Raw genomic sequence first — 27,745 nt, 5'->3', positions numbered from 1 at the left:
AAGTGCATATACTCCATCAATTATGTACAATTAATGAAACAACACGTAAAAGTTTTATGTGTGCAAAAAGCCAAGAGAGAGAAACCAGTTTCCATCTTTGCCTGTTGATCATAGTTGCAGATTAGTTCGTGGCCAAAGGATCTGGACGTTGGACTTAATCTCAACAAGAATTGATATCGTGAATCGAGGTATTTATATCTAACTAGTATTTATTTATGCATTATAGATATATGAAAATCATGAAGTTCTAAGATATGTGATTCATGTAAATTTGTGATTAATGGCTTAACACGAATTATTATAGTTTACAAAACCAACCATGAAATTAGAAGAGTTCCTTAAAAACCCTGTTGGTAGTTTTTTACGGAACATGGGGGTGGAAATATATGGACTCGAAGAAGAAACTCCAAGATATGAGTTACAATGGGACAACATGCCATATCCTGCTTGCCTTAAAGGGTATTTGTCTTCTCCTTTCCTCCTTCCTCTGCTAACATTTCTTTTATTGTTTTTCTTGCTCCTGTGGAGTGTAGATAGATTAGTGCACGCATTATTTTACACACTCACGCATCTCTGCATGCATATATACACGATTAATAACACTTTGATACTAATGCACAGTACATAGCATCTTTATTTATAATTTTATATACACACTCAGTTACACACGTACGCACGCATACATACACCTACACAGTCATATATTTACTTATTTACTTATATTGATTATGAGTCATACATGCCATATATGAAAAGTGTTTTTGGCTGTATTAGGCCTAACTAAGGTAAACCTAGTTGAAATTCCAAGTGTTGCGAACCTATTGGTCCTTGGATGCTTTGAAGATGACCTAAAGGATACGTGGGCTGATGTGAACCTAGGTCTAGCTATGGTAGACTTAGTTGTCATGTAAGGATGTGTATGTCTAAACCTTAAGGGCTTAAAGTTACGTCACATGGATAGATTTAGATGAGTTTGAGAATGTACCTAGGTTCTTAGAGGAACTAGGAGTTCAACTTGATTGACTTAAGTTATGGGAAACTAAAAGGCATAGCTTATGTGATACCCCAGATTTTTTATTTAGGCTATGAATCTTGACTAACATCATGCCTTATTTATTTATGGAGACTTTGTTAATTTAATTGATGTTTTGATGATTTAAGAATTAGTTTTGGAGCCTTGTGATTTTATTTGGGTGTTGTAAGTCATTCAATGAAAACGTGGGGGTTTTTATGTGATTAGAGTTTTTAAATGACAGGGATTTGGAATTTTCCAAAGTTGGGATGGTGGATGCTAGGTGGCATAGGCTTCGACATGTGGCATCCTCACATGACCTTCATCACCCATGCTACCTTATATAAACCTGCATTTTGTGTCTCACACTTTGTATATTCACACAAACAGTACCAGTTGTGGGTTTAGAGAGAAGAAGAGAAGGAGAGATGAAGGGTTCCTAGCCGTGAGTCTAGAGAGAGAGAGAGAGAGAGAGAGGAGCAAGGAAAAGGACCAAGGGAAGGAGTAGAGAGGGATTTCGCTGAAACCATCTTCTCATGTTCTTCATCATCATCATGCTTCTTAAAGGTAGGGTTTCATTAACATCCAGTGCTTTGGGTGGATATTTCCTAAAACCAGTATATGCTGGTATTATGTGCTTATGTGAGTAATGAATTTATGTGATTATACGAGTATGCATCAGTTCTTGTCCATACCTCCATGTTGGATCATGCTTGTGCTAAACTGATGATGCATATAAATGTCCTAAAAGAATTGTGATGATTTGGGGTGAATCTTATATGCTTTTTTCATGAAAAGAATGGATATTTTGATGCCTGAAACATGAAGTACAATCTAGGGACTGAAATTGGGGAAAACAGGGCTGGACTTTACTGGGGAATTTGCTTCAAGCAAAGTCCAATAGTTCTACTTGGCCAGATTGGCATTGTTATAACTTTTTGTCTCCCATCTTTGGGCTATATGAATTGCTTTTGTAAACGTATTTTCTTTATCATGAAACTGATTATTTTGAAGAAAATATGGGACTTTCTTGCTTTGCATAAAACCCTCTTAGGACCCATATTGCACGTTCCTAAAATATTGGACTTTCTTGCTTTGCATAAAACCCTCTTAGGACCCATAGTGCACGTTCCATTGATCATTTGGAGAGTTACATATATATATGATTGTTTAGCATGTAGAGAAATACAAGATATAATACTGTCGCCTCTGCAACGTCCCGAGGTGTATGATGCTATTGCTCCTGGGAAACGGCTTAAGTTTGCGAGAAACAGGGCACGAGCAGTGCTTTTTAAAGGTCCACAAGGTACTTTAACACCACTAGTTTCATGTCATAAATGGTGCATCTAGAATATCATTCCACACTTAAGTTTGTTTTGTAGGATGACATAATTACCCATAGTGCATATTTAATATCAGGTACTGGGAAGACTTATTCTGCTCGCCTAATCGCGAATGAAGCGGTATTCTATTTTCCCACGATTTATAAGTTTTTTCTGTTAGTTGTTAACTTGTTGCTTACATATATTTCCACGCTCGTAACCATACCAAGGAATAGTAGCCGCCTTTACTAGCCATACTAAGGGGTGGATAATTGTTTACCTACAAACATTACGGTTGTTGCTCGCCTTATAGTAAATTTTCTAGTTAAACCTACATTGAAAGCTCACTAATAGAAATAGTAGCAGCAAAGATTTAACCAATAAACATCTAAGTATTAATGAAGAAAGACGCAAGTTAATACCATGAATTGCCCGATATTGGCATCTTTCATGCGGTTTGCAAGTTGTTAGGATGAGACTAAAAATTTGGTTTGTTATAGGCTATTCCAGTGCTTTACGTGCCACCAGAATCTGTAATGCCAAAGTTCAATGATAAAAGTGAACAACTATTAATGGAACTCTTTTCAGTGGCAAAAGAGTTTCCGAATGGCGCCATCATTTTCCTTGATGAGGTAATTTATATTTTCTGCTCATTTATGTTGATTATGTTTATTTAAAAATGTAAAATTTTCCATGTTCTTTTGTTATTACAGGTCGATAGATATGCTGGTGTTTGTGATTCTGAAAAGTGTGGAGCTCTCAAAATTTCATCAGAGCTATCGAGCCAGGTTAAATTTTTTATTTATTTTTCCTGATATATATATAGATATATTTTGGTAGTATCATTTTTGGAGTTCTCTTGGATACCTAATAGATATGTTTTTGAACTTAGGCTGTCTCTGTTTTCGGCTGCAGATTAGAGACATTGAGCGGGTTAAGAAAGTGATGGTTATTGCTGCTACGAATAGGGAACATGATCTCAATAGGATTTTGTCAAGGTATTTATTTAGGCGCCAATTTTTCTTCATACAACAGTTAGGTTATTCGATTTTTAAACTGTGTTTTAATGATTCTTTCAGGAACTTTGATCATAGGATTTCTTTTCACCTACCTGATGAGCTGAACTGCCAGGAAATAGCAGCTCTATATGCTCCGCACTTGTTAGCAAATGAATTAGCTCAATTTGCAGTCAATGCTGAAGGGTAAGTTCAAAACTTTTGCCTCTTTTCTTTGTTTTTCTTTTCTATACCCTTGAAATATGTTTTATTTGCTTTCACTCTAAGAATGCCATTTATCAAACTTAGAATGTCTGGAGGAGAGATCAAGGAAATTTGTATGGAAACAGAGGCGGTTCAGGCAAGGAGGGTAAGCGCAAAACACTAATTTAGCAATTGATATACTTATAAAAAAAATTAACTCGTTATATTGACTGATAGATTATTGGAGGTGGAGGACCACTGTCTTGTCCGCGTCTTGAAGAATACATTGAGGAGATAAACAAAAGGCGCAACCCAGGAAGACCAGACGAAGAAACCCCCGGGGTATGAGATTTTGGTATAGTCATTTGAGTAATTTTTAAAGCAGCAATTTAGTCTTTTGACTCGAGGAGAGGACATATTATTTTTATTGCCTTGTTTACTGGCTTATTCGGGAACTTGAACAACTTTTTTGACTTCTAATACCCATGTGCAGTGGTTGCCAATATTTTTTATCTCAATTTTCTTGTGCAACCCATATTTTCAGTTGCCAAAATCTGGATTTTATTATACATTTTTTGCTCGGATTTTTTTTATACGCTTATTTTGTAAAAATTTGGATTATACGCTGCATGAACTCCTTTTAGAGATTTAACCACTCAATTATATTGATAAGCACTTGCTTGCTTGCATACTAGAAGTACCCATACTCACCTAAATACGAGAAAGTACTTAGGAACTTATGAGAAACTGTAACATTAATCAATATTGGAATTGACTGATTGTTTATTATTGAACTTATCTTTAAGGGTAAAGCACATCCACACCCCTTGAGGTTTGACAAAAGGATACTTAGAAGAAACTTACTTGTTTTTTGGACAAAGACACCCCTTGAAGGTTCAAAAATGGATAAAGACATCCCTTTACATGAGAAATTGATCAAATTATCCTTTGACAGTTTAGGAGACTTTTTTAACTTTACAATTTAATAAATTGGACCAATCTGCCCTTAGGAACAATTTATGCTTGAAAAAAAGAAAAAAAAAAAAACTTTATATTATTCACTTTTTTTTTTTGTTATTTACTATATAATTGTCCCAACTTCTTAAAAATGCAGACGTCTAAAATGATTTTTTGATCCAGTACATATATTTCAAATAAATTATATTTTATTATTATTTCTTTTCTTTTTCCTTTTTATTTTTAAATTAAGATACTTAATTCGTTCATCTAAAAAAATTAAACCAATCTCTTTTCCTTAAAAATAAAAAATATGGTACCAGTATAAGTTTATGCATCTTAAATTATATATCAAATATTATGCATTTTCCAACATTAAAGGGAAAAAAAATAATAATAAAACAAAGGGAAAAATAATAATAATAAAACAAAGGAGGGAAAAAAAAAAAAAAAAACAAAGACATGTATAAAGTTATACTAGAACCTATTTTCTTTTATGTTAGGAAATGCATAATATTTGATATATAATTTAAGATGCATAAAGTTATACTGGTACCATATTTATTATTTTTAAGGAAAAGAGATTGGTTTAATTTTTTTAGATAAAAGAATTAAGTATCTTCATTTAAAAATAAAAAAGAAAAAGAAAAGAAATAATAACAAAATATAATTTATTTGAAATATATTTACTGAATCAAAAAATCATTTTAGACGTTTACATTTTTAAGAAGTTGGGACATTTATAAAGTAAATAACAAAAAAAAAAAAAGGTGAACAATATATAGTTTTTTTTTTTTTACTTTTTTTTATGCATAAATTATTCATGAAGGTATATTGGTCTAATTTATTAAATTGTAAAGTTAAAAAAGTCTTTTAAACGGTTAAAGGGTAATTTGATCAATTTTTCTTGTAAAGGGGTGTCTTTGTCCATTTTTGAACTTTCAGGGGATGTCTTTGTCCAAAAAATCGGTAAATTTTCTTTAAGTGTCCTTTTGTCAAACTTCAGGGGAAGTAACTATACTTTACCTTATTTTTAAATTTAAAAAGGAAAGAAAACAGTAACGTCCTCTTTGCAAAAGACTAATTAGAATTATTTTCTACATTTTCACATTTGATGAATTAATTATGCTCGGTTCCATCTAAGTTTGGGTGTTTTCACTCTAGACCTTAGGCATTAACTCAAAACAAATGGGATGAATTATAATGACACCCTTGTACTCTTGTAATTCCACGAGAGTTGAGATTGCTCTTTATTATTTTATTATTTTTTTAAGAGTTAAGCCTAAACTATGACTGAATTGCCAAAAAAAAAAAAAAAAAAAAAAATGTTCGTGAATTAAAAATTATCCCCTTAAATTATTAAAATGTTGTACTAAAGGACAATCTGTTAACCAGCCGGTAATGGAAGAACTAAATTCTATTTTGCCCTTATGTTGTATGGTTTTTCAACTTGACATACATATACTGATGTGGAAAAACAATCTCATTAACCAATAAAACAATGACAGCACAACAACCTAAATTTAACACTTCCATTATATGACGCCAAAAAGAAAAAAGGGCAAAGGTTTATATATAGCACTTTGCCACATGTCAGCAGCAATAGGCTGCTGACTTTATTTTTTATTATTTTTTTTTTTTGGTTTTTGGGTATCCCCTCTCTCTCTCTCTTCGTTCTCTCTCACTCACCAGCGGGAAGTTCGTAGGGTTGTGGGAGATACCGAAGCTGCCATAGCTGTTGAGCGGGGATGATGGAGGCCGGGCAGGAGCCGAAGCTGCCGTTGTTGATTCGGGTCATGGTGGGCGAATTCAGATCGAAATCTAAATATCAAACCAGAAAAAGAAAGATTTAAAAAAAGATTAAGAGAATCTCCGACGCGGAGCTCCGATCCGAATTCATCCTGCTATGCTTGCCAAAATCTCACAGATATGCTTGCCTGAATCTCTACGAGTTCTCTCTGAGAATCAGGCTTCTTATCCATATTACTTACTGTTTCGCTCTGAATTTGGAAGGATTTCTATGAGTCTATGTTGATTTTACCGTTTAGAGTTCCGTTTTTGATTTAAGTTGAAGTCCCAATATTTTTAAAGCAACTAATCTTTACCATCTTTCCATCTCATTCTCTCTGTTGCTATATATATATATTTATTTATTTATTTCCATCTCATTCTCTCTCAGTTGCTATATATATATATATATATTTATTTATTTATTTCCATCTCATTCTCTCTCAGTTGCTATATATATATATATATATTTATTTATTTTATTATTTCCATCTCATTTTCTGTGTTGCTATAAATCAATGAAGGCAGTAAGCTAAAATTTAAAACACAAACCGTAGTTTCTGGAAAGTCTCTCTCTCCTCTAATGGCTATAAATGAAGTTTCTATTCAAACAAGATGGTTAGGGCTTGTTGCATTTCTTAGAATTGGGGATTATATATATATATAATTCACATAAAGCCATAAAGGTCGTTAGGGTCATTTCTATCTTTTTAAAATTTTGCCTTTCATGTGCCTCACGTGACAGCATTTAGCATTAAATTTTGTATGGCCAACTAACCATTCGCAACAAATTGTATAGTCTAAGGGAGGGGTTAAGTGTCTAATTGTTCAGAGCGATTATTTGGGAGAGAAAATAAAATTCAGGGGGTTTAATGTAAGTTGTTTAATTATGTTGCATTGACTTGAAAGTAAAAGATAGATAAGTGGATGATGCTTATATTAAATTGGACTTCTTTTATTTTTATTTTTTGAGTAATGTTATTAGGAAAGCGTTCTCACAAAAAGTCTCACATGATTACAAATAATCTTTTTTTTCTCTCCTCTCACACGTCCTCTCTTTCTCTCTCTTTGGTTATTTCTCATGGCCACATTACAACCTTTATCCCATTCTTGAAAGATTTGATATTGTAAAGCTTGAAAACTTCATTTTGGCCCATTTTTTCCCTACGAGTCTCATCACTGTAATGAACTTGAGACTATTATGTGTATTTATAATGTACTTTAAGTAATCCATAAACAGCAGTTTAAGTTCAAGGGCGGGGTACCTAATATGGCCATGAGAAATAAAGAACTAATGGTTGAACAAGAGTAGAGTTGTTGCTTTCTCTATATACAAAACTCTTTCAATTTCATAACAATTTCATAACTCTTCCAATCTGATTTTTATAAAAAGTTTGGATTCTTTACCTTTTCATCTGTTCATTTGGTTCATAAAGTTCCAAATACTTAACAATTGAATAAGTTATGAAAAAGGCTGTAATATCAAATCTTTCAAGAATGGGTTAATCAAAAGAGAGAAAGAAACAGATTGATTGAGGGTGTTAACAAAGAAAAAGAGAGAACATGAAGAGAGAGAGAGAATGAGAGAGAAAAAAATGATTATTCATTTCCTTATTACAAAAGATTCTTTCTTAATTAATTCACTCTCTCGAATTCCTAAAAAAAGACTCGAGAGTACTGTCGCAATAGCATTACTATAAGCGCAAAATAATAAATACAACTCACTCAAAATAAAAAGAGCAATTAACAAGAATAATTCAAGAAAAGCTTATAATGCTTGATGATCTTTATTAGAGGTCTATGCCTTTATTTATATACAAAAAGATGGTGGAATTATGGTAGGATTGCTATACTTGTCCTCCATGAAGATTCATTCATATACAATTCTTTACAAATAAGTTCCTTCCCTTATTCAATTTCTTTCTACGTAAGAATTTCCCCATGTAGAGCTTCCTTCCATATGGGACTCTTCCCGGTGTTAAATTTGCTGATACGAAGGATCCTTAAGTAAACGGGATTTTGATTACTCTAAATTGGACTTGGGTTAGGATGTGAATGGGCCGGAGGAATTTTCAGTAGGCTGAGAGTTTAATGTTAATAACCTTGAGTCGATAGCAACTTTATTTGGGCTTGATCAAGATTGGGCTTTTGGAGAACAATTGGGATTGTACCTTATTTTAATGACGTGGCTGATTTCTATTGGAGGGGGAATTTTCCCTCCACAATTACTCTTTTCTTCTATTTTTTTGGTTAAATTAATCTATTCAATACTCTTATTAACACATAAATCAAACATTAAAAAAAGATGTTACTTAATTTAGAATAGGGGTAAATGATAGCGAGTTGGATCATGGACAAATTCGACTAATTTTTTGTGAGTAAAAGGTGATATCATCGTGATGTCAACTTCTCTCATATAAATCAGTCGGAATTGTCTTACTTTCGAACTCCCAATTATTATTTTTTCCATCTCGAGTTTACTCTTACTAATTTTAATTAATTTGTATCAAGCATGTTTTCATAATCTTTCAATTCAATGAAAGAAAGTGCAAGCTAGTGTGAGACTTGGATAACAAAATCAAGTGATCTGGTAGCATAATTCAAGCTCGAGCAAGCCAAATTGGAATAAGAAATGGTGTTGTAAGGTTCATTTTATAACCAATGGCTTTGTAGTTTTGATGGCCAAGAGTTCAATTTTATACATGAACAAACGTGAATGTTTGAATATGTTTCTTCTCTTGAAAAAAAAAAATTGGTTCATTTTATAGGTTCAATCAAAATCGTTTCAAATAAATTTTACTAAATTGAATAATCCACTTATTATGATTCAATGGATTGTTTAATTAGTACCTCAAACTCATTATAGTTTTTAAAAGAACCTAGATCAGTTGAAATGCAAATTGAATTGACGGCAATTTGGGATTTATCTGCATTTTTGGTTATTGAGAAACAAGAATTGATGGGGTTAGTCGCTTGAGACCGAAGAAGTTATTGTAAAATAGTGTGCCAACAACCAACTACCTGGCTCCATTTTTAGGTTGCAAATCTGATCTTCGTACCTATGTAGTTGTAAAATTTAATTCTGTTACATGTCAAACATGCTCATTTGACCGAAGTGACATAAAGTGAGAGTTGGAGCGAGAGCGGGAGCGTGAGAACGGCAGAATTAAGTCATAAGTAATGAAAATTTGAACAAGAGTGCGCGTAAAGCGAGAGCGACAATTTGGGATTTATTTGAAATTTTGAAGTTTTTTTATTTTATTTTTAGAATAGGGGTACATTTAAAAAAGATGTTACTTAATTTAGAGAGGGGTAAATGATAGGGAATTGGACCGTTAACAAATTCAACTAATGTTTTGTGAGTAGAAGGTGATGTCATTGTGATGTCAACTTCACTCACATAAATGAGTAGGAATTATTCTACTTTCTAACTCTCAATCATTATTCTTTTATCTTGAGTTTAGTCTTAATAATTTTAGTTAATTTATATCAAGCATGCTTTCATAATCTTTCAATTCAATGGAAGAAAGTGCAAGCTAGTGTGAGATTTGGATAACAAAATAAAAAATTGCTCACCACTCTGCTCTCTCCAATCTTATTGCCGAAGGTGATTGTAAGAATCTCATTTTTGTGCACATTTCTTGTCAATACATAAGAAAAAGTCGATTCACAAATATATGTGTTTGTGGGTGTAAAGTTGGTGTATTTGTGTATGTATTGATCATCATTTCTCCAACTTCTCACTTGGAAAATTTTGGGAACCTCTGTATTAAGCCTTTCTTGAGCTTTCTGACTTTAGCAAAATTTTCAGCTAGTCATATTGTACTTAGTTAAGAGTAGAATGTAGAAGACGACTTGGTAGAATTCTTACTAAGCTTCTCATATGCTAAGATAAGCAAAATCAATATTGATAGTAATATCTACTTAATAAAAGCAGGTGAAGAAGGGTTGAACAAATTATATAGTATATTTGTGTATATATGCACGGAGAATTGAATGGACAAAAATAGCCACATTAGCTTACTGGAATATCACCAATTATTAAGGTCCAACAGCATGCAAAATATATAAAATAGAGATGATCATTTCATACAAATGTTGGCCTGCAACAAAGGGAAGAAATTTAATAATTCCATTAAGGGTTTTATAGTCTAACAATACCAAGTTACACTTTCCAAAGCCGATCATAGAAGCTTCGCTTTACTTTCGATCATAATTCCGCAGATACATTTCCAAGCCTTTCAGGTGATGAATGAGAAGAATAAGTAAATAATTGGTAAAAAATTGTTACCATCCCTACTAGTAGACATAGGACAGGGATTTTTTTTTTTTTTTTTCTTTTTTCTTTTAAATTAACCAATCACTAATTCCATTGTTATAGGTAATCTTGTTTTTAGTTGTCTAGCACATTCTTTAGCAGCTTCCATTGTCCCGTCTTGCGCTGGATGTCTAACGTATAACATAAGTTGAGAATCAATTATTATTTATTTTCTCCGAATAAAACATCTACATAACAATAATCTCAAAGCCAAAAAATGTATCCTATACCTGAAACGGCTACAAAATTCTCTACAACCTCTCCCATTAACCCAACAAAAAAGAGAACCAAAAATAGACTGCACTAATATCAAATAGAAGATTCCATTCCTTTTTCCTTTGCATCAGTAAGTCCCACCAAATACAAAGTAGAATCAATCTCCTTGCATCTCCATCAAATGCAATTAACCAGTACATAAATGCATTTGAAGATTTTATTTTTTTATTTTTTTAATAATTGAAACAAGGTCACTTTAAACTATATCCATATATAGTTTAAAAAATAAATAAAAAATCTTTAAGATTTAACTGTTCTTAGAAAATTTTATGTGATTCTATGAAAGTTTTTAAGAATCTTTAATGCCTAAGAACAACACATTGGGAATAAAAAAAATAAATTATAAAAAAGCTATATATGCATATAATTTAATGTGATGTTGTTCAAATTAGGGCAAATTGCAATAAACTGTTCTCGACCTAAAACGCATATAATTTAATGTGATGTTGTTCAAATTAGGGCAAATTGCAATAAACTGTTCTCGACCTAAAACGTTTTGTAATAAATCCCTCGACTAATTTTTTTCCAAAAAAAACCCCTCAACTGTCCAAGGGGAGTAACTGAGTAGATGGAAAATCAGACCCTGTATTTTTTAGACGAAAATGCCCTTATTCCTATTATATAGAGCAAATTGCATAAAACCCCTTTTATTTTAAATTTTTGGCAAGAAATCTCCTGAAGTAAAAAGTTGACATAAAACTTGCCTAACTATACAATTTATTTTAAAGTGGTGTTATAATGACTAAAATGCCCCTTAATGCAAATTTAATAAAATGATGCCTTTTAATATTAAATTAAAATTAATAAATATAACTCATTTGGCATAGTGTTAATAAAAAAAATAAAATTAAATGGTGCATCTATAAGAAAATAAGAGTACCTTGAAACAATTTTTCAATTTTTTTTTTAATTTTTATTTATAAAATAAAAAGGAAAATAAAACCTAAAATGAAAATCATTTTAAAGTAAACCTAAATTTTCTTAAATTTATATTTAAGTGATGCTATAATGACAAAAAATTCATTTTTAATTTTATTATAGCATCACTTTAATATAAATTTCATTTTAAATTTAAATAATTTTATATTAGCAAAATTTTCTCCTAAAATAAAATGAAATTTTCGTTAATAAAAAATGAATGAAATTTTATGTTAAAGTGATGCTATAATGAAATTTAAAATAAAATTGAGTTATTTTCCCTCATATTAAATTAAAATGAAAATCATGTTATATTAAAGTGATGCTATGATTTAAATTTAAAATAAAATTTTATATTAAAACGATGCCATAATTTCATTTTTTTTTTCAAAGCAAGAAGTGTTATAACTTAGATTAGTAAATGTAGAGAGTCGAAACCTGGTACTCTAAAATTCACTGGAGGCACTAATTGTTACAAGGGGAGATTTGTTCTACTTCGGATCCAAATGGGATAATGATTGGGTTTAAATGAGTGGGTATGCAGCACTACCTAACATCTTAAGTTTTTGAAAAAATGGGCAAGCACCCACCCATTAGAGTTGGTATCAGAGTCGTACCCAATTCTTGATCCGATGTTACGCCAAGCACTGACCCGGAAGGCGTCTGGGTGAGCCATTCGGGTAGGCAGGGTGGCCAGACCACAACGAAGGTGTTGCAAGTTTGGGTGGGGGAGAATGTTATAAGGGGAGATTTGTCCCACATCAGATCCGGGTGAGAGAGTGATTGGGTATAAATGAGTGGGTATGCACCACTACTTAACAACTTAAGCTTTTGGATAAATAAGCAAGCGTCCACCCACTACACTAATCCATTGGGCTATCAAAACATTTGCAAATGATGCTATAATTAAAGTGACGCTATAATTTTATGATTTAAGAATTTAATGAAATTTATATATTAACAAAAAATTTCTCTAATATAATTTTTTTTCATAATTATAGCATTACTTTAATATAAATTTAAGAAAGTTTAGGTTTACTTTAAAATGATTTTCATTTTTGGTTTCTTTTCCTTTTTAATTTTTAGAAATAAAAATAATTTTTTTATTTTTTTATTTTTTTTCTGAAAATTGTTCCAAGGTACTTTTATTTTCGTATAGATGCACCATTTAAGTTTTTATTTTTTATTATTAAAACTATGCCAAATGAGTTATTTTAATTTAATATTAAAAGGCATCATTTTATTAAAGGTTTATTAAGGGTATTTTTGTCATTATAACACTACTTTGCAACAAATTATATAGTTAGGGAGTTTATGTCAACTTTTTTATTCATGGGCTTTCTTATTAAAAATTTAAAGTAGAGGGGGTTTTTATTCATAGGAATAAAGGCATTTTTGTTTAAAAAATATAGGCCTGATTTTCCATCCACTCAGCTACCCATTGGATAGTTGGGTGGATTTTTTGACAAAAAAATTAGTCGATGGGGTTTTATTATGAAATGTCCTAAGTTGGTTTATTGTCCTTTACTCTTTAAATTATTAAGAAAACATTATGTACTAGCTGAAAGTTTCTTTTTTTTTTCTTATTTAAAAAAATACTAGTAACATATTTAAAATGACCTTGTTTCAACTACTAAGAGAAAAACAAACCTTCAAATGCATTTTTTTCTTGTTGTGAGGGGCAATTTCGTCCCATAAAAGGATTTTTTATTTTTTTTTTACTGTGGTGCAGTGTTGCAATAACCAAAATACTTAGGTAGTTTTATGGCAACTTCTTTTTTAGAGGGGAGTTTTGACAAAAATTAAAACTAAAAGGGGTTTTATGCAATTTCCCCAAAATACACAGAATAATATCTTTGTACTCCGTATCCAATTGACGCAAAGTCTCTGACCAAACTAGGATTAACGAGATAAGATCGCAAAGTCTGTTGTGCTGGAAATTTCAGATCGGCATAGAAGAAGATAATATTGGCGAAGGGGAAGACCATATTGTATCTATTCATACTTCATAGCATGTTGTATCTCTGCAGATGTGTGTGCGTATATATATATATATATATATGTATGTATGTCAATTTGCTGATTTTTTAACTTCTGAATCATTGTTATATTTTATTTTATTCTTTTTGTAGGCGAAAGCAAATAAGGGCAGATCTCTGAATGATCGTAGCAAGCAAGCAAGCATATTGTTATCTAAATTGTGAAGAATTGGCCTGAATTTTGTCGGGGCATGATAATCTGTAATCTTCGTTTGTTCTTCGCTTGTTTTCATTGTTTTATATTTTCTGTCTGTTTTATTTTGTGATTGTGTTGTTGGTTTTGGTTTTGCAGTATTTGTAGTGAAATAAATTATTTATTCACAACTGTATCGTTAAAACGAGGAAGATAGTACAAAGAACATCTTCTTTCAAGCAACAAATGGTGAGTTCTATTCCAAGCACCCGAAAACAGTAATTGTTGTCAGGAAAAATTAAATCTTGTCAAGTTTTTTTTTTTATTATTATTATTATTTTGGATTTTGTAGTTCAAATTTCACGTCTCCTCGTCCCATATTGGAAATTGAGGTTTGAGTCCGACCAATGGGCGTTTGTCTTACTTAACAACTAGGGGTGGCCAGGATCAAGCCTAATCCGAACCAAGGGATTGGGAGATTTTGAATCTGCCACCAATCCGTTAGCCAACGGATCGGATTTTAGGGATCCGATCAAATTCAATCCGTGGACTGAATTTTTCAAAATAGTCTATGTTCACCAATTTCATATCCACTTACAAAGTAGTATAAGTGTATAACCGAACATAGATAAAACCAATTTAAATGCATAATAGGTGAGGCGGCCACTTTTCTCTTTGCTCTTCTTTAGTTCTTTGAGTTCTTTCATCTTTGGCTAGGTTTAGGTTTTGTTTAAATAAAAAGTCCGTTATTGATTGAGTAATAAATATTATAAAACTAATTGTATAATACTTACGAAAAAAAGAAAATAGAAAAAGTACGGTATGTTAGGAGTTCATATATATATATATATATATATATATATATATATATATATATAATATTATAGTGATATTACGGATTGGCCACAGATTTGTCATGGATCGGATTTTGATAGCCTAATCCGTGAACTATGGATTCAATTTTTTTGAATCCGCCACCAATCTGTGAGTCTAACAATCTGTTCCGTACGGATCGGATGCACGGATTCGCGGATTTTTTGCCCACCCCTATTAACAACCAAAAAATTAAAAAATAAAGAAAAATAATAATTGCTTACACGAACAACCCCAAACTCTTATGTTCTTTTGGATATTGTTAGTGTGGTGGTTATTAAATTTTTGACAAAGTAGTACTTAATGCATGTATGCTGGTCCCTAATTTTTTTAGTAGAAATAAATTTTTTAATAGAATATTGGCTTCATTATTTTTGTTGATGATGGTTTATTATTATTGTATTTACAATTATTTGGATGCTCAGAGAGGAGAGCATATGAAGGATGGAATCAGTGGATTGCCTGACGAAATCCTCATTACCATCCTGTCTCTTTTAACGCTCAGGGAAGCTGCATGTACTAGTATTCTCTCAAGCAGATGGAGATATTTATGGAGATATATAACTGTTATTTTCAATTTCGATTCAAAGACGTTACTAAGAGCTCCTGTAGATAATGTTACTTCATCATCTGAACGTGAACGTGAACGTGAACGTGAATGTGACCGTGAACGTGACCGTTTACCCATACATATACGTGAACGTGAACGTAAACGTGAACTTGTACGTGAACAAGAAAAAAGGCGTACTAAGTATGTAAGTTGTGTGAATAAAGTCTTGAAATTGCATCTTGGCTCCTCTATAGATGAAATGAGGATTTCTTTTAATTTCGCTGAGAACTACCCTCGTGATATCGATGATTGGATCAAGTTTGCAATGGAAAAGAGAGTTCAAAGGTTTGAATTCAATGTGTTTGCTGAGACTATACCCACTCGTGGGCGTCAATATTATGATTTTCCAAGCATGGAAAACTTCAAATTCTTATTTAGGAATTCACGCAGTCATATTGGTTCTGCAGCTGGCTTTAGTTCCTTGACAGCCCTTCGTTTGGTTGGTGTTAATATCATGGAGGAGGTGCTTGAGAATTTCCTATCCAACTGTCCATTTCTTGAACAATTATACATTGTGGGTACAACATGTCTAGTGAATCTAAAAATTGCTGGCTCTTCACTCAAATTGAAGTGCTTAGAGATATCTCACTGCCACTGTTTGAAAATTTTGGAAATTTCTGCAGCAAATCTTGTTTCATTCACCTACTTGGGACAAGATATAAGTGTGCCTTTTAAAAACGTTCCTCTTCTCTCTGAGCTATCTATTGCAGGGCCATTCTGTTCATCCTTTGTTTTTGGATCTTGCAAGCATTCCAGCTATATTCCTCAAATAGAAAAGCTCAAGTTAAAAGTGTTTTCTCAGGTTAGAATACACAATCATTGTGGTAGTATGCCTTCTTCTTCTTCTGTAAACATCATTACTAACTTGTGCTTACTTTTGGTAGGAGTTTTTTCGGTTCCCCATATATTTTCGTGAGCTAGGTAATCTCAAGCATGTGGAATTGTCTATCACGGGGGGATTTGCTGGTTGCAGCCTTCTTAGGTTTACTTCCGTGATTAAGGCATCTCCTAATTTGTCTAAGTTTTCTGTTCGGGTAAGTATCTTTTTTTATGTAATCTTAAGGTAATGTTTGCTGATGGAAGTATTATTATTGATTTTTTAAAATTATTTGTATGATTTTAAATAGACTATAAATGTAGACTGATAAGTAGAGAGAGAGAGAGGTGAAAGCAGAGAGATACATATATGATAGAACGTAAGATCTGTTTAAGAGGCTGAGGAGGTGAAAGGGACCATAACCCTGCCATGCTCGCTTCTGCAAGTAAATTTCCATCTAGAACTTAAAAGAGGAAACATATTGAATTTGATTTCTTACTGAAAAAAAATTGTCCCAAATTAAATTTAAAGAACAAGTTGAAGATGAAGAAGATAAAATTGAAAGCAATGCATTCCTAAAAAATGCCGTTACAAATACACCCTTAGTTTTGAGAACTTTGTGTGTTTGTACTTGTACAATTTGAGTAACCCAAGTAAAATCTTTCGTGGAGGCCTTCTAAATTTACCACATCTAGGCATCAAGTGTTAGGGAAAAGTAGACACGGAAGGAATGGGATAAGAGGCTGACAAATATAAGAATTTGAAAGAGAGGCAAATATCTTAAATTGTTCTCTATTATTAAAAAGGAAATAAGGGAAAAGAAAGGAGAAGGAATATATCTAATATCATCAGGAAACATAATTTTATAAAGAATCCATTGATCCTACCCACTGTTATCTTGCTTAGCCTAATATGTGATTACAAATGAAAAAAAAGTCCAAGTACTACAATGTGTTACTAGAATGTGAATAATATCAATATGTTATTACCAACCTAAAAAAAAAGTAAGTTGTACTAAATAAAGTGATTAAATTGATAAGGGTGAATTACCCTCACCTCCCCTGTCGTTTTTTCCTTTTCACTCTCAGATGAAACTTTGATCAAAATGGTGGTCAACCTTCCCTAAGGTTTTGAAAAAATCACAAATTTCCCCCTGCCCTCAAGTGATCATCTGATGGGTTGCAAAAATGCACTGGAGTGACCAAACTGCCCTTAAGTGTGTTAAATTTGCAAGAGTACCCTTCTAGTTGTTTGTAATGACTTGTATACCCATTACAATTTGGACCAAAATACCCTCAACTTTTGTTCTGTATGTGTGTGCGCGCGCGTTTATCCATGTATTTACCCTCTTACATTTATTAATATACCACTTCATGGAGGTTGATTTTCTTTTTGATTTTTTAATAGATTTAGAAATTAGTTTTTCTTTTAATAAATATTTATCTCCTTTTATTTTCCGTCATCTTGCATACAAATATATATTTACATACATATATGTAGTTTTATAATTATTGGTTTCTTGTTTTATGGCAGAACTGTTTCTCTTGACTCGATATATTTATACATGTATTTCATTCTATTGAGATCTGTGTTTGTTTTGTGGTGAAATTATGGAATTCACTCTTTTGCAATATAGACACACCAGTAATAAAGGGATCTTTTTGAGTTGCTTTTCCTTTCCTATTGCATATGACATGACAGTGTCTATGTTTTGAGTAATTTTACAGGGCATGGATAGTTCTCCTAAATCTGCTTTCTTGATTGCATAAGTAAAATAATATTTTCTGGAGCTATTTTGAATGTCTTATGATTGTTGAAGTGTCATTTGTTACGTGTTTTATAGTTATTTTTTCTCTTTAATATGCTTAAATGGCGTCCTATTGGAATTGGATTGAAGGATTTGTGTTTGCAGATGTTGATTAGTGAAGAGAGAAAATATTTTATACCTGTCCAATTTTCTACATTTCTTACCGTGGGTCTTTCTTAATCTGGTTGATGGTCCTGATCCAATGAAAAATGATGGGTCTTTAAAGGATGCCGAAAATAAAATTTATAGGCCAGACATTATAGGGTTTCTGAGATAGAGATGAAATGTTATAGAGAGGTGAAGAGTCTAAAGATATGGATAGAGGATAGACATATTTCTGGTTGTGTAAAATTGGTTCAAGGGCATTTTTGTCCTTTTAAATAAAGTTAATTACATCTACAAAATGTCAGCAACTTTGTTCTTTATTGTGGGTGTATATGCATAATTTCTCAGATTTTGTTTGACACAATTAACGGTACCAATTAAGCTGAGAAATTATCTTCTTGCTTGTAAAGTCGCTATGGTTTAAGAATGAAAAACTACTGAAAAAGGCTATTGCTTAGTTCTGTAAAGTTTTACTATGATATAACCTTTAAATGGTACTCATTATTTGGTTAGATATGATTGTATGTTATTAGGACACAGAAATTTTGCTATAAAGTTGTATTTTTGGCCACTAATTGCAAAGGTAAGACATCAAATCTTATCCCCTTGTGTTTTTAATATTTTTTATTGGATTAGGTGGTGGGGGGTAATTGAATTTTCCAAACATACTCGGTTAAGGGTGAGGTCTGGGAGGCATTTTAGGTTTTGGTCTAGTCCATTTTGTGGGGATAGGCCAATAGTTCAGGATATCTCTAGATGGTCATGTTTTGGTAGCTGTTTATTATAGCCTTGATAGCAGAAGGTCGACTTGGGATATGCAGTTTGTGAGATCTTTCCCGAGGATTGGGAGGTGGAAGACATTGTTGGGTTCTTGGTGGTGTTGTACCATGAGAGGGTGGTACGTGAGGGGCAGACGTATGGGTTTGGGAGGATTTCAGGCAAGGTAGGTTTGAGTTGTGCTCTTTTTACCAGGGGCTTCCAACAACTTGGGGGTCTGCCTTTCCTAGTAGGGCAGTTTGGAATACCAAAGGTTTCCTCAAGGTGGGGTTTTTTTTTTTTTTTTTTGGATGGACGGTTGTTTTGGGGAGGATCTTGACAATCGACAAGAACAAGGCTTCAAATCTTGGTAAATTGGTGCTCATGTGCAGGAGGGATGAGGAATTGTTTGATCATCTTCTCTTATATTTTGTGGTGGCTGGGATGTGTGGACATGTTTGTTTCCCTTTTTGGTTAGCTGGGTCTTTTCAGTTTCCACATTGAGCATGCTTGAAGCTTGGAGCAGGTGTATATTGGGTCGCCAGCCCAGGATGCAAGGAGAGTGACTCGACTTCGTATTTGGTGGGGCTTGTGGTGTGAAGGAAAAAGGGATGGAATCTTCTATTTGATATTAAAATCGTCGATTTTTTATTCTCTTTTTTGTTGGGTTAATGGGAGAGATTGTAGAGGACTTTGTAGCCTTTGTGGATAGTTTGAGGGTATAAGGGATATTTTGGCTTGGAGCTTATTTTTTGTACATGTTCTCTTGGGCGTGCCTCCCTTTTGAGTCCTTTTAATGAAAATATTACTCAAAAAAAAAAAAAGGTGTTAACCTAAGGACATCAATATACTCTCTTTTTGCTATTCCTATAACCTTGCATGGTACACTTTGTGGTCTTTCCCTGAGGAATAAACTCAGATCGTTTAAATTTTGTGATGTTCCTAAGCACATTCGAAATCCTTGTATTGGTGAAAGTAAATTTGATAGAGAACTGTTCGCTTGAATCCTCCCCCTAGCATGAAGTGAAATTTTTTTTTTTTTTTTTCATAATTGATAATGAAAAGAGATTGAATTAGAATATGAGTGAGATTTGACAAGATTCAGGCTTTTGTAGCATAGTAAGGAATATTATTTTACGGAGTATAAACCACCTCAGCTACTAATCTACAATTACTTTCTGGGAGTTGCTATTATTAGAGTGTTTTGTAGCTTCCAAATGGCAGTTAAAGCAATAGGGGACAGTTTCTGCAGGCATATTGAAAATAACCAAATTGTGGTGTTGTTTCTTGATGGATTTTTTATATTGGCTGATTCCTCATGTTATATCCAATATTGGTGACAAATATGTAACCAAGTTTTTTTTTTTATTGTGACGTTGCTTTTGGCACAATTGTTTGTTGCATAATCTGGTGGCATTACTTGAATCATCATTGCAATTTTTTTTTTTTTTTATTATACGTAGTACAGTAGGTTGCTACATTTAGCAGGGTCTGAAAGAGGTGGAAGGTAGGCAGCCTTACTCCTACTTCTAGATAGGCTGATTTCGGGACTTGAACGCGCGTCTTTGCGGGGAAAAGATGAGCACTTGAATCACCATGGGAATGTTAAAACAAGCTTATTTGTTGATTTTCTTAGAAACCTTTTGGTAAATTACGAGAAAAAGTTTATAATTTTTATTAGATACAACTGGCTTCTTTCAAATTCAGTGCAGAACAACATGCAATTTACTTTTCAACCAAATCTTCTTGTGTTAACCAACCATTGTTCTTAGCTTCTAATTCATTGTGTAGTTTTTTCTTATTTATTTTATCTAATCTTCTTGTGTAAATAAGTTTTTGTCTGACTATCTTCTTCTATGGCAGATGACTCTGGGAGACAATGGTAGACAGGTACTGAAAATTAGAAATCTGTACTGGTCTAAAAGTTTGCTATATTCTTAACTTTGTCTGCAAATAATGACTTCTCTTATGGTGCTGGTTGGTAATAAAGGATAGTCAAATAGATGCTGGAAAAGAAGCAACTAAATGTCATCATCAATGCCTTAAGGTGGTGGAATTGGTTGGGTTTGTTGGGAGTAGCAGCAGCGAAGTTGATCTTGTTTTTCACATACTTGAGGTTACCGCATCACTCGAGAAGATAATTATTGATCCACGTCCTGTGTTGTATCAGTTTTATGCCAAATATTCAGAGCAAGTCAGGACAATGGAAGCTGCTAGAGAGCGTGCCAGGCAGCTTAAAACAAGATTACCTGCAGCAGTTGAATTAGTGATACTTTAGTTAAATAAAAAATCCCAGTCCTATGTCTACTTGTAGGGAGGGTAACTATTTCTAGTGATTATTTTTTCTTCTTCTCATGTTATTCATCATCTAAAAGGTTTGGAACTTTATCTGCGGGATACAATTGAAAGTAAAGCTAAGCTTCTATGACTGGCTTTGGAAAGTTTGTGTTGGATTATTATACCCTTAATGGAAATTATTAAATTTCTTCTTCATGTGCGGTTCAACATTTGTATGAAATGATCAATCTCTATTTCATATAATTTGCATGCTTTTGGACCTTAAAAGTCACTGATATAGCTATTTTTTTGTCTGATTGTAGATGAATTCCATCTAAAAAGGGGCTAGTGTTTTGGACCCTAATGACCGTGGGCCTTTATCCTTTCCTTCCACAAGAGGTAAGCAAATAACTTTACTGTTATTAACATTTAGGGTAAATTGCTATGACACCCCTTCAAGAGGACACTTTCAAATTTAGTAAACTGAACAAAAACAACCCCCCAACATGGTGAAAATACATATTTACCCTATGACCACTTAAAATGACCAAAGTAATCTCATTCAATATACACACATTACATGTATACTTCTCTCTCTCCACTCACCACCGCAACTCCACAACCACCAGTCACCATCACTGCAACCTCCACAACCACCCCATTTTCGGCCCACCACCACCACCGTCCACAACCATGGAAACATCCATTACCTCAACAAAAACACCCAAAACAAACAAAGATCCAATACTCCAAATGAACTTCCATCCAAACCACCAAAGGGCCTTTGACCCAATGGTATAACATCTCCATCTTCAAAGAGGAGGGGGAGGGGTTCGAGTCCAAACGTGGGCAAAAAAGTGTGTGTGTTTGCTTTATCATCCAAAAAAAAAAAAAAAAAAACTTCCATCCAAACCCATTTCTAATCACTCAATGATAAACCAAAAAAATTGAGGATTTTGAGCTAAAAGGAGGAAAGACATACAGACACAGTGAGCCAATGGAAATCGCCACCGCTCGCAACCACGTCCCCAAACGCAAACGAGCCGCCGTCGGCCCACTCTAAACGGCAACATCGGCCTATGCTCGTCTCTGCTCCTCCCATGTGTTAGGGCGGATGTAGGGGGGCTTTGGTGGGCTTTGAGACCACCCCAAAATATATTTTTGGGTCCGCCCTTGGCATAGCTACTTCCCAAATCTCAAAAAAAGGTTATAATAATAAAAATAAATTAAAATAAGGAGAGAGAGAGAGAGTAAACAAATTAAACAGTGAGCATCCATCACTCAGTGATTGGATAAGGCGAAAGAGAGAAGGGATTGCATGTTGTGGGAAGGTTCGAAGAAAGAGCTTGGGAGGTTCCAATCGGCTGTAATGATGGTTTCAGCATATATATATATATATATATATATATATATCTCGTTGTGTTAACAGACTGCCAAAGTGTCTGTCTAATTCTCCAATTGCGTCCTTTTATGAAAACAAATGATCTAGGGACTGTAATTCATTGTCTACTTTCTAAATGCACGGGCTTAAGTTGGTTTGTTACAACAATTTTCAGATTTGGTTATTGAAACTTTCGTGCTTCTGCATTTTTGGGTTTTTACAGGAAATAAAGAGCTGATCAATTGCTAGTCCCATTTTTTATTTTATTAATTTTTGGTTATACACCACATGTATCTATTATGCTCTTCATTTGGAGAAATTATTCAGTACCAATAAGCTATCATGTCATTGTGCTGACATGGTACCTCCATCCTCTACAAACACGACACGTGTCAAAAATTTCACAAAATAGGGAAGGTAGCAAACGGAGGAGTAACTCCATCTGAAATTTCAAAATCCCTCCGCCTCTGTTTTTTATTTTTTTAACTCAAATTTCAAATTTTAAAAATCTGACTAAAGATTGTATGCTCTAAAAGCTTCTCTCTCTTAATTCTCACCCTCTTTCTCTCTCCTGAATCTATCCATACACTGAAAATCATCCCAAGCTGTCCTTCATCACCGGAACACCATGGCCGTGAGTAGATCATTGTGGTGGCTGACATTCCATGGCCGTGACTATCACAACCTTCAAAGAAAGCACCTTCGATTTCACCATGGTTGCTGTCTACTTTGATTCCGGCAGTAGCAGACTCGAGAGCTTCACCTTTCACCACTCAGGTGTTGTTGCTACAACCTTGTCTTTGTAGCAATGGACAGATGCCCAAAAATGGTGTATTTTTTTTTTAAATATCAATGAAATTTTTGAATTTTGTTATTTTTGTTTCTTTTGCTTCTTGCACCTTGTTCATCTATACGATCCATTCAATTAACATTTTATCTGATTTTTAACTTTTTTATTATTAATGATATCACTAACTCAGTAATTTTTTTTACTTATCACTCTCTGTTATGAATTGAGGATGCTTCTTGTGATTGCGAATTGGTGGCTCCATTAAAGGCTGCAATGATGGAAATAGGGAGATTAATAACAGCACCATCCTTTAACCAAGAGACAAAGAAATTTTTTAAATTTACTCCTCCGTTTGTAACCTTTCCTATTTTTTGAAACTTGTGCTGACATGGAATATTTTTTAATTTTTAACACATGCCATGTTTGTAGTGGATGGAGGTTCCATGTTAGCACAATGACACAGTACCTTTGGGGTACCGTTCATTTGATTTTAATTTGAGTTACGTGCGGAATACTGGTTAATAATGCATCAAGGGCAATTTTGTCATTTACATTTCCTGATATATTGCATTAATAATAATAATAATAATAATAATAAAGAGCAATCTCAACTTTCTTGGAATAACAGGACTAGAAGGGTGTCATTATAATTCATCCTATTATTTGAGTTGATGCCAAAAGTTATAGAGTGAAAACACCCAAATTTAAATGGAACCTGTAGCCCCGCGCATAATTAATTCATCAAATGTGAAAATGTAGAAAATAATTCCAATTAGTCTTTTGCAAAGAGGACGTTACTGTTTTCTTTCCTTTTTAAATTTAAAAATAAGTACAGTAAGAAACAATCAGTCAATTCCAATATTGATTAATGTTACAGTTTTTCATAAGTTCCTAAATACTCTCTCGTATTTAGGTGAGTATGGGTACTTCTAGTATGTAAGCAAGCAAGTGCTTATCAATAGAATTGAGTGGTTAAATCTCTAAAAGGAGTTCATGCAGCATATAATCCAAATTTTTACAAAATAAGCGTATAAAAAAAATCCGAGCAAAAAATGTATAATAAGATCCAGATTTTGGCAACTGAAAATATGGGTTGCACAAGAAAATTGAGATAAAAAATATTGGCAACCACTGCACACGGGTATTAGAAGTCAAAAAGTTGTTCAAGTTTCCGAATAAGCCAGTAAACAAGGCAATAAAAATAATATGTCTATTTTGAAGAAAATATGGGACTTTCTTGCTTTGCATAAAATCCTCTTAGGACCCATACTGCACGTTCCATTGATCATTTGAAGAGTTATGCATATATTTGATTGTTTATCATGTAGAGAAATAAAAGATAAAATACTGTTGCCTCTGCAACGTCCCGAGGTGTATGATGCTATTGCTCCTGGGAAACGGCTTAAGTTTGCGAGAAACAGGGCACAAGCAGTGCTTTTTAAAGGTCCACAAGGTACTTTAACAACCACTAGTTTCATGTCATAAATGGTGCATCTAGAATATCATTCCACACTTTTAAGTTTGTTTTGTAGGATGACATAATTACCCAGAGTGCATATTTAATTTCAGGTACTGGGAAGACTTATTCTGCTCGCCTAATTGCGAATGAAGTGGTATTCTATTTTCACACCGTTTATATGATTTGAGGAAAACTGATTTGATTATTTGGTTGTCACGAACATAAAAGCAAAATAAACTAAAATTAAAAAAGAGAAGATCAAGGATAGAGATAGTTAGAGATTGACTTCACCACGAATCTCGTATTATGGTCAACCATTCAACCTTGGGAATTCACCATTTATGTATCAATTGGATTAAACTCAATAACATTAATTTAATCCGGGTTTTAGAGAGAGATGTTTCATTGAACTTAGCTAACTACTGCGTATAACTTATCTTCGGTTTGCACGAATTATCCACCTACCTGCTTCTAACTAATGTTGTAATATAACTCGTTTTCCCCGGATATAGATTATAAAAGAGTTCATTTATGAAAAATGTCGGAACACCATTGCATAGTCTTTATTCTTATGTCCCATAAGCCTCCAACAATACCGTCCAATAAGAATGGGTTGAGAACAGTTTAAAAATAATTATATCTAAAACAATGTAATAATTTTTCAAAACCATTAATTAAGCAGCCTTACTCCTATTTCTAGGTAGACTGATTTCGGGACTCAAGCCTGCGTTATTGCGGGTAACAGATGAGCACTTGAATCACAGTGGGTCTGTTTGGTTTGAAAGAAGTAGGAAAGGGAAAAAATGGAAAAGATTTAATTTTTTTGAGTTTGGATAGGATAAAAAGGAAAATTTATAAGAAATTAGGATTCCTACAAGTGGTTGATTTTTTCCAAAACATTTCCAGCATAAAAATGAAAATTTTAGTCTCTCGCAAATTTGTGTTCTACATTTTAGTTTTCTATTATGCCATTACCAGTTGTTTCTCCATCTCTCAGCCTTAACAATGCTGAACATGCCGCAAAATATTTGTTCAATTGTGCTAATACAGTAGTTTATGTGGCTCACAAGTTGGGTGCCTTGGCTATGAATGCTACATTAGAGGAGGTGTTTATGAGAACGAGTTTCCTGGCAAGATTTGAAATCTAGCACAGGAAAATGTATTGATGACAAGATTAGAAGTGTAGAACAGGGAGATGTATTAAGACACTGATGTGTATTTTGGTGTTTTTCTGATCAATGGTCTAAGGCAAACATTTGACATTAGGTGAAACTCATCGGCAGTGTCGTAATTCGACCCACCACTCTTAAATTTGTATCTATGCCCATGCTCTAAAAAACTTTATTTACAACAAATTTGTATTCATTTTTATTTTTTAATATATATTGCAGATGTATATAGTGTTATTTTACCCAAAAAAAAAAAAAAATACACCGGTTCATTCAATGAAACAGTATGAAACAGTTGAAAATTATATGTTATTGTAAAAATTGAGAAGACACACTTTAATTTTTGGAACTTGAAAGTTGTAATGTTAGTTGTATTAAGAATAAAGTCAAACCATTGATGAGTTCCGCATAAGAAAAATTTCTCTCTTTTTATATTTGAGAAAACTATAAAATTAGATTTGTATCACACTTTGTGAAAGGTAGTGGAGATTCTTACAAATCTTTGTAGATATATTTTTTTTTAAGAAATTTTAAATTTTGTTTGTAATGGTAGATATTTATTTTGTTTTTCGAAGTTTATATCTTTTTAGTAATAAAATGAGTTGAAAACACTTTTAGGATTTAAGCATATGCATAAATGTATTATGTGATATTCTAATCTAGTTTAATTTAATATTTTAATTTTAATAAATTATACTTATGCATATATATATATATATATATATATATATATATATAGGTTATGAAGAAAAGACGGGAAAAATAGAGAATTTTTTTATTTACTTTTAGATAAACTTAGTTGATTATTTGAATTAGAATATTTTTATAATTAATTTGTGATCAATTTATGATGTCATAGTTATTGATTAATTATATTTAATTAGTTTATTTTTTTAATGCTTATTGTGATAGTGTCAATTTGTATAAAATGAAAATTTATTTTATTATTTCTAACATTTTCTTATTTATTTTATTATTTGTTGCATTTTCTTTTAATGTCTTTACATGGTTATGATACATAATAAAATAAATAATGTATGTATATAGTGCCGAATTTTTAATCCATACAATGTATTATATATGCATGTATCCATATTCGAATTTTTATGTTTTCGTTTTTTCAGCCGAAATTTTACAATGTATTTTTTTTAAAAAAATTGAATTATACTTTTACGTTCTGAATCCCTTTTTTTTTTGGTACCGTATTTTACTAACTATGCTCTACATAACTTTGAAAGACTTGAAACATCACCCCACCTGGAATTGGTTGGGTTTGTTGAGAGTAAGCATAGTAAAATTGTTGGGTGAAACTTCTAAAATCTACTAATTATAACACTCCATGTCACCAAATTGATCTTGTTTTGCACTTATTTGATATTGTTGTACTATTCTTTTATTAAAAAAATTAAAAAATAATGAAATTGATTGGATTTGTTGAAAGTAGTGGCAGCAAAATTGATCTTATTTTGTTGCTGCATCATCCATTACCATGTCTTCTAGGGGGAAGAGTAAAAATTTTTGGTGATTATATTTACTTATTAATTATAGCAGGATTACAATTGAAAGTAAAGTTAAGCTTCTATGGCTTTGAATTTTTATGGAAATTATTTTAATTTGCCCTATATTTGTATGTAATGATCATCTCTATTTTCTACGATTAGCTCATTTAATCGTGTTAATATGTTTGATTAGAAAGTTTACCAATTGATTTGTAGAAAAGAACATGAAGGAAGGGCTCT

The 27,745-nt window shown here is 32.7% G+C and overlaps 2 protein-coding genes across 6 annotated transcripts; both read left to right on the top strand.

The window, feature by feature from the left end:
* Nucleotides 1-316: 316 nt before the first annotated feature.
* On the top strand, nucleotides 317-26,658 carry LOC132308662 (uncharacterized). 2 transcript variants are annotated; one of them, XM_059806829.1, is made up of 4 exons: nucleotides 317-459; nucleotides 24,707-24,831; nucleotides 24,948-24,991; nucleotides 25,835-26,658. In XM_059806829.1, the coding sequence occupies exons 1-4, from the start codon at nucleotides 320-322 to the stop codon at nucleotides 25,838-25,840; spliced, it is 315 nt and encodes a 104-aa protein (XP_059662812.1). In that variant the 5' UTR covers nucleotides 317-319; the 3' UTR covers nucleotides 25,841-26,658. The 2 variants fall into 2 exon arrangements, with proteins under 2 accessions (XP_059662812.1, XP_059662803.1); XM_059806820.1 differs by lacking the exon at nucleotides 25,835-26,658 and having other exon boundaries at nucleotides 24,948-25,242.
* Nucleotides 13,298-21,423, top strand: LOC132308640 (F-box/LRR-repeat protein At3g58900-like). 4 transcript variants are annotated; one of them, XM_059806807.1, is made up of 7 exons: nucleotides 13,298-13,826; nucleotides 13,923-14,030; nucleotides 14,122-14,211; nucleotides 15,261-16,247; nucleotides 16,330-16,479; nucleotides 20,794-20,820; nucleotides 20,926-21,100. In XM_059806807.1, the coding sequence occupies exons 3-7, from the start codon at nucleotides 14,209-14,211 to the stop codon at nucleotides 20,953-20,955; spliced, it is 1,197 nt and encodes a 398-aa protein (XP_059662790.1). In that variant the 5' UTR covers nucleotides 13,298-13,826; nucleotides 13,923-14,030; nucleotides 14,122-14,208; the 3' UTR covers nucleotides 20,956-21,100. The 4 variants fall into 4 exon arrangements, with proteins under 4 accessions (XP_059662790.1, XP_059662783.1, XP_059662774.1 ...); XM_059806800.1 differs by having other exon boundaries at nucleotides 13,299-13,781; nucleotides 20,921-21,423; XM_059806791.1 differs by having other exon boundaries at nucleotides 13,299-13,822; nucleotides 20,921-21,423.
* Nucleotides 26,659-27,745: the final 1,087 nt, after the last annotated feature.

Source organism: Cornus florida, unplaced genomic scaffold (assembly GCF_030987335.1).
Source record: "Cornus florida cultivar Cherokee Brave unplaced genomic scaffold, ASM3098733v1 CherokeeBrave_3.0.0_Hap2_Chr01, whole genome shotgun sequence".
Classification (NCBI taxonomy): domain Eukaryota; kingdom Viridiplantae; phylum Streptophyta; class Magnoliopsida; order Cornales; family Cornaceae; genus Cornus; species Cornus florida.
The sequence above is the reverse complement of the archived record's forward strand: the minus strand, read 5'-3'. Positions and strand labels throughout refer to the sequence as shown.